General features: G+C 36.0%; 1 protein-coding gene across 1 annotated transcript; it reads right to left on the reverse strand.

The window, feature by feature from the left end:
- Window positions 1-307: 307 nt before the first annotated feature.
- LOC124384514 (OTU domain-containing protein 1) lies at window positions 308-2,876 on the reverse strand. The gene has a single exon (XM_046847443.1). The coding sequence runs from the start codon at window positions 2,595-2,597 to the stop codon at window positions 1,449-1,451; it is 1,149 nt and encodes a 382-aa protein (XP_046703399.1). The 5' UTR covers window positions 2,598-2,876; the 3' UTR covers window positions 308-1,448.
- Window positions 2,877-7,979: the final 5,103 nt, after the last annotated feature.

Here is a 7,979-nt window from a genome sequence, read left to right on the forward strand (position 1 = left end):
GATTAATGAGAGAAATTAATCTGAATGATTGTATTCACAAAACATCACAAAATTAAAAAAGTGAAGGGGATCTGAATAATTTCTGAATCTGTATGTGCTTAATTTACATGGGTAACTGAGACATGTCTTTGTTTAATAAAAACACGCATAACTGAATAGCATTTATACCTGCAGTAAAATGAGCAAAATCATTATTAATTACTCATAATATCTACAAGATTTTACTACAAAAACAACTCTCAAGAGTCCTAATTTATGCTAGAGTTTTAGGTGATGCACATGGAATGTGTAAACAATCAGAGAAACAGGCTAGTCTAGCCTTTTGATTATTTTCTTCTAATGAGATGTTTGATCACTGCAGAGTGGGATTTTAGTCCAAATTCCATTAAACATCAAGACACTATGTCAAGACAGACAGACATTTAGTAAACTAAAACCATTTAGTGCATTAATAACCATATTACATTAAAATACAAATACATTTGTGTTAAAAAATTCCCTCTGCAGTGGCTACATTGAGTAGGTTATGGGAAATTATTTGTTTAACAAAACTTCTAATTATCCTCACACATTTATGTATTTATTAAAGCTTGCACAGTATTCTGATGTGGTTTTCTTGTCTCCAGAAAAGCGGCTTAAAATTTTCCACACACTAAATCCGTGTATTTATCACCAGCTTTAAAAACGTGCTACACTGCCTACTCTACACAGCCACTGCAGAGGGACTTTTTGACCACACTGTATATAAATGAAAATCAATTTCAAATGACTTTAGTAAGTGCACTGTACGGTATTTTCTTTATGTTTAAGTTTGAAATGATTCCAAACTTTGGAAACTTTCTGCCATTTTCTTTGGCCTGTATCTTCTCCTCACCCCTCTCTAATTTCCTCCCCGTTCAGCCACTTTACATTCGGTAGCATCTTCCGTGTTCCCTTTCCAGAGCGCTCTAGAGTTTAGTGGGTGATGTGTGAGTAATAATGGACCATGGAAAACACAGTGGTTCGCGTTAAGTTAAATGGACTAAACGAAGATTAATTTTTGTAATCAAATTACTCGATGAAATGTTACAGCCCTAATATAAATATATACATTTGTTAAACACATAAAGTAGACACCATACAGTAGACTACAATATACAAATAAATATAATGCATGTAAAAGCTATAAAAGTACAGCATAAGAATCAGATAAATATCAGAATCATGTATAAAATTAATACATTTAATCATTTTGAGATATTCATGTAATGTGACATTTCTGGCAACAGCAACATAACCAAATGTTTACAAAAAAGAACAATACAATTAAATACAGTAAAATGCAATGAAACTTCAATATTATAATTAGGTATTTTCTAAAGATTAAAGTAATTTGAGAAATCAGTTATAAAAATCAAAACATTGTGGAACCAGTGTAAAATTATTTGTACAATTACAACAAAAAAAGCTTATTTAGGTCCATTCTTTTCTATGTACATTTTGGATAGAGTAGCTGCCATGGACTTGGCAAGTTCTTCATCGTGTCTCTGTTGCACCTGTGTGTGCAGGCACCAGTCATTGTACTCTGGATTGGGCTGGTAGCTGTCCAGCAGCACATCATAATGGCCATTACTCAGCCAACTCAACCAGATAGCTGGTTTTGTCAAGTCCTCCTCACCCAAATAGTGTATCATGGTGGAGACAGTGGGACTTGTTAGACTTCCTCCTGTGGTCAGGTAGATGTTCACATTCAGCATTTGGCTCATGGCCAGTAGCTCAGGGTAACCAGCCCAAGCACCATCTTGTGCTGCATTGATTAAAAACTCACCCACATCACCTTCAATAATAGGACTGAACTCATCCAGGTGGTCAGCAATATGATGAACTGTGTGCTCTCTTAGGTCTCTGTGCATTGACTGCTCACCATATACTGCTTTAGACACTGCACGGTAGAGGCAATTTCCATCTGGGATAATGTGAAAACGATACTTTTTGCTGTCCTGGAGGTATTTGTTCTGTTTCTCCACCTCAGACAGGTATTGGCTAATCTTCTCATTGAGGTCAGCCCTGCTAGCAGAGTCCTGGAATACATGCAGCTGCAGCAATGGGTCCTCTGACACTTTATCTTCCACTGTACAATCATTTCTTGTTAACAAGTTCTGGAAATGTACTGAGTTGCTCTCAGTTATCTCATCGTTATCCTCAAAAGTGTCTGAAGTGCTTCTTCTATGCTCAGGAAGGTCATTAAATAAATCGCCATCTGACTCCTCAAGATTGTTCTCTATACACGGAGCTCTGTATACATTTGCAGCACGGGAAGTTGTGTGCAGATCCTTCATGATCTGAATAGGGATAAACTTCTCCACTTCATCCGCCCTTCTGATGACCATCTCCGCTGTGGACGTATAGAACACGGGCCTAATTGTGGCCTCGTAGCACGAGAAGGCAGGCATGTTCGTATCTGTCCAGGTCTCTCCCACTGATGCTTCTGCGTTGGTTCCCTTGTCGGCGTTAAAGCTCGATGTGAACTCTGTGTTTCCGCCCCGCGCCGTTACGGTCACTGTAGATTTCCGCGAAGAGCCCGGATAGTGTGTGAGCGCGCTGCTGTACAGCTGCATTTTGCGCCTCTTCAATTTATATTACGCCTTAACGCACGATGACGACAACTGCTATAAATACTTTACGTCATTCACAGTCAGAGTTGTGGAGCGTTTTTTTTCGCGTCCTTGTCTTCCCGCCGTCATCGATGAACCGTTTCACTAAATTTAGAAGTAGTGAAAGAAACCGAGCTCTTCCATTACGGAGAGCGAAAAGTAACACCAGGCCTAAAGTAGTCAAAAGCTGTGGAACGCAAAAAGGGCCATAAACGTTTACCTGTTTAGCACACGCAGAAACGTCTTACCGAATACACAAAAACTGTGATAAAATGCTAAAGAGTTGATTCTAAATAGTAAAAATTGTTAAAGAAGTTAATCGCAGCGTTCAGTCCTCAAACATCTATTGGTTAAATATCACTGGTAAACAGGACTTTAAATTGATGGTCATGAGCAAAACGAACAAATGAGTCATTGGTTTATTTTGTATGTGTCTCACTAGAGAGAGAGAGAGAGAGAGAGAGAGAGAGAGAGAGAGAGAGAGAGATGCTGTGATGACAGTTTAGCATTTTTATGGGAGATTATGCATGGAGCATTAACCCAGTTTATGAATATGTTAATCACTAATAAATAATAAACCTGATGACAAAAAATTCATTTCAACTGATCACATTGTTCAAAAATACTTTGAGGTGGATAGTTTCAATTGGGATTACAATTTTCACAACTTTTTCAAGTCTCTGTATATAAATAATGTCTATATGACAAGGTACTATTTTCTGTGCATTTTGCCCTTTTTTTGCACCAACCACAAGAGTATTCTCAAAACTAAACCAGTACACAGTGTACAAAAGTTTAGACCCCCCTTTTCTATACAATAGGCCGACATATAAGTGTATAATGGTTAGATTTCTTAAAACCCATATAGAGTTTATATTGTAATATATCAAACAACACAATACATTTTTTTATTTGTATTTTCTTAGGGCCATTTGCTCATGGCAGGCTGCTTGTCTTTGTCTAGTATGAATATCATTTTTTGTGTGTACCTGTAACAGGCGTTTTTTTTGTTTTATTTAATTGGCTGTACATCATGATTTAATTTTTGGGAATGGAGCCCTCTAGACCTTCTGGCAACACACTTGTTGACAATGATTGAAATGAAATCTCAACTGTGTGGTAACATGCTTAATTTGAGTTGACTGATGTCACACAGCTGCTATGTGAAGTTCAGAACACTGGTGCTATATTCAACCTTGAATCATCTGTCTGTTTTTATGTCTGCAGGCCAAGTCACACAGTAACAGTCTTCCCACATAATTTGTTAACAAATGAAAGTTTTGAAAGTTCAACTTTGTCTTCCTGTCACATGTACAACATATTATAAATAATATAGGTTACATCATAGGCACATATGTGCAACATCTTATTCCACGTTTAATCTGTAATTTCAAACTTCACTAAAAGTTTCTGGGTTTTTTGGATTGTTGTCTTTAAAAAAACATTTCTCCTCAAACATTAAAAAAACTTGCGGACTGAACAGCTAGTATCGATGAACAATGTCAAGTAATGTCCATATAGTGTCTTCTGTCTGTGGCTAAACACCCACATTTTTACTTTTAAGTCTTGGAGAATTTATATCCCATAAAAGGATAAATCTGTGCGATCTGTTGGTTTTTCAGGACAAGACCTTCTCATTGGTTGAAGAAGAGTAGCGTCACTAACATACAGCTCTCTACTACAAGCCAGACATTCCGGCTTTGTGGCTATGTCCTGAAAATGCAGAGCCTTCAGTCGCTCTTCCAGCATAAACACTCATTCGCATGGAACCCCAAAAGGGTCACACATGCCATAAAAAAACATCTTGCACTTTTAACACGTGTGAAAGCGCCACAAATATACGACTGTCCAGGCCTTAAACCACAGTCACGCTAGACTTTCAGCATTTTTCCAGATACCTGCTACAAAAGAGTGTGGCAGCCGGATCTGGCTGGGGTTCGGCAGTAAGATTGGCCCACACACCGCATGGAATTACACCCCTAGATTGGCCTTAATGCTGTTTGCTAAAGTCAACCAGAACCAATGCTGGAAGCAGACAACTTCACAATGCCCCCACAAGTCTGTCATAACTGGCCCACAACAGTGCCAGAATGCACAGGTGTAGGCCAGAGAAGAGCCTACCTCCACCTTTACCCCAAAACTCGTCCAGAGGCACGAGAAAATATTAAACCAGAAATTACACTATACATTGCATTTGCATAGTTTAATTCTTTTATTATTAAACTATGCAAATGCAATGTATAGTGTTTTATTGATGGAGAGGGGAAACAAATCTCAAAAGCAAATCAAAACAAAAGCAACAAATACATGGTCACAATAAAGCAAAAGTGCAATAAAATGGTAAATGTGTCATGCATAAAAGAGAAACAAAGGAACAAAAGCTATAAAAGACAAATGAAAAAAGTGATGTGCAAAAATAACACTAGAGTAAACCAAAACAAAAGTAAACAATACAAGAATAATAATAAAAACTATACAAACAAAGCAACAAATTCATTGTTTTAAAAATACAATAAAAATAATAAAAGAACAGTTTATATGTACAGATGTACCAACAAATGTATGTTGCAAAAAATGTGAAACAGATTCACTCTCTTAAAAAAACTTAAACTGTTTCACTTACATTAAGATCTTGCAACAGAGTTCTTCTTTTCCTGCCACCCTCACAGTCAAAGGTGCAACCGTTTAGTAGCCCTTTTTATCTCTAGATCAGTGGTCTGTGCACAAACAGGATTTAATTTTGTATCCTTAATAAGAGCGAACAAATATAGAGTTAAGAAAAACATGTAAATAAAATGAACAATAAATAAACAAAGCATATATCTTACAAAATAAAATACAGAAAGTATTTTATATGGATATTGGCCAATCCAAATAGTATTTGTTATTTACTTCTTTTGTTAGACGTTTTTATGTATTTGATTGATCACACACACCATTTAATTGTAACAGTAATTACTTGTAAGTGATAACACTAGGTAACTATGAATAACTGACACTGTTACCTATGACGTTTCATCTCCTTTCTAGACAAGATCTAACATCACTTTCCATGGAAGTAAAATACCTTAAGTCTTCAACTGGAAACCGTTGTGGATCAAATAGTTAGCCTCTGTACTTTTAAAAACATTGTTTGCTTTGAGACCTTGCAGCATCCTTATTAATGTTCCTCTGCTGCTCCTTACGAATATCTTGTTAAGTTAAATATGGCGTGAAGAATTTCTGACACAAACACAGGAAATACAAGGTTTACTACACCACACATGCTATGAAACAACCCCTACGCCAACAATGTATGATAGAAAACTAAAAGAAATTTTAAATCTTATGAATGGGTCATGGTTTGAAAACTTAACAAATCCTATTAGACAGTGACTGTATTTGAATATATTGTAGCAAATTATTTTTTGGTGTGTGATATCATCAGTGTCATACCCATCCAGTTTGTTTAAAGAAAAGGCAGTAATTTATTGATTACTAATTTTGATGCGAGTGTGACATCTTCATGTGAAGATAATATTACCTTTTTTGCAGTTAAAAAAGAAATTAATTAATTAATTAATTAATTAATTAATTAATTAATTTGTTAAACTGCACAATAATAGAAGGACCTGCAAGGTCTGTTGTAAAGAGATAATTCCCCCCAAAACGAAAATTCTGTTATCATTTACTTACTGTCCACTTGTTCCAAACCTTTATGTTTCTTTCTGCCAAATGCCATGAATGTAAATATTCCTTTTTTTCTGTTAAACACAAAAGAATATATTTTGAAGACTACTGAAAACTGGTAGCTTTTCACCCTACTATTTTCTTTTACTATGGATATCATCGGCTACCGGTTTTGAACAGTTTTAAAAATCTATTTTTTCGGGTACAACAGAAAAAAGAAGCCATAAAGGTTTGGAACCACTTTTTTTTTTGCAGAGGGGATTTAACGTTGTAAATATAAATCACTACTTCCAAGATGCATTGCAAACTAATTCTTTGTATCAGCAACTTTTATACATAATTACAAATGTGATTTTTTTTGTTTGTATCATATTTGATACATTGGGCGTTTATGGCAATTGTTTATGGCAATATGGAATAAAATAATGACCACAACAATGTTTATTTTATAACAAAAAACAAAGACTGATTATTGTATTTGGAGTGTTTAAATTATATATATTAAACAGGAACCTTTTTATGACTTTTTCATTTCACCTTATGGAAGGCCAAAGCCCTAGTTCAGACAAAAGATAGACTTTACTTTACCCACAGTAGACATCTGAGAAGGGATTGCCCCAGCAGTGTTTGCATCTCTGTCAGCTTTCCCATTTTGGGAAATGATCAATGCCATCCTTTCTCATATCAGAAGGCACACTGGAGTTTGAACTTGTTGTATGTTTCAACAATAAATGGTCTGGGAAACATTACAAAACATTTTTACATTTCCCACTGGTTTGATGCCAACAAAAGAAGACAGTGGGTTCACAGCTTTGTTGTCACACCATCTAACAATGATGATATTGTCCTGGTTCAATCTGAAATCCTTTGACCCTCTTCTCTTTTCTTCAGTCCATTTTCATTCATCATTTTGCAGTCTTTTTACCTGTTCATTCGGACTGTGCTGATGTAGTGGATTCCTTTTACTTTTAAGTGTTCATCTCAAGTCACACCATCTCCAGTCACACCATCAGATTTCTCTCTGTCTGGATTTTCTGCCCCTTCACAAATGTCAAAATCATAAAGAAAGTCACTTTGACCAGCACATCCCCACATCTTGAACCTGAAAGGTTTTGCTGGCATATAGATACGTACATAAGATTTCCCCTTGAATGGTACCATAATTTCATCAACTGCATGATAAGTAGGTATGCAAAGAAGTTGATCTTATAGTTTTTGTAACCATGTCCTAAGTTTCCAAATTTTGTCTTTCGTCATATCTCCAGACACACTGAAGTTGTCCTGAAAGTGAATCATTGTCAGCAATTTAAGAATTTGATCATGAGACATCACATCAAACTGCTGGATGATTTGTATCTTAATAGGCCCACACATTGGACTTCTGTACAAATGGCATGTGCATAGCCAGAACTTGCAAAATGTATTTCGCTGTTGTGTTTTCTGACTTTACCTGTTCTGCACACTGTAAAAGTTTGTCGGTTTTGCAATTTCCTGCAGCATTTTATCAGTTACAAACAGTTTGAAATACATGCATGATGTCCGTTTACACCTGCTTTAACACACTCATTATGAATTCAACAGCTGGAGGTTCAAATTTTCCTTTTTTCCACCTACATTATTTCTATTTCATTTTGCCTCTTGCTGTCTGATTTGTTATTTTATCCTATGTTGTCCTGG

Source organism: Silurus meridionalis, chromosome 4 (genome assembly GCF_014805685.1).
Source record: "Silurus meridionalis isolate SWU-2019-XX chromosome 4, ASM1480568v1, whole genome shotgun sequence".
Lineage (NCBI taxonomy): Eukaryota > Metazoa > Chordata > Actinopteri > Siluriformes > Siluridae > Silurus > Silurus meridionalis.

Bases quoted from the DNA above. Each gene is read 5' to 3' on its own strand.
- LOC124384514 (XM_046847443.1), bottom strand. From the start codon at position 2,597: ATGCAGCTGTACAGCAGCGCGCTCACACACTATCCGGGCTCTTCGCGG.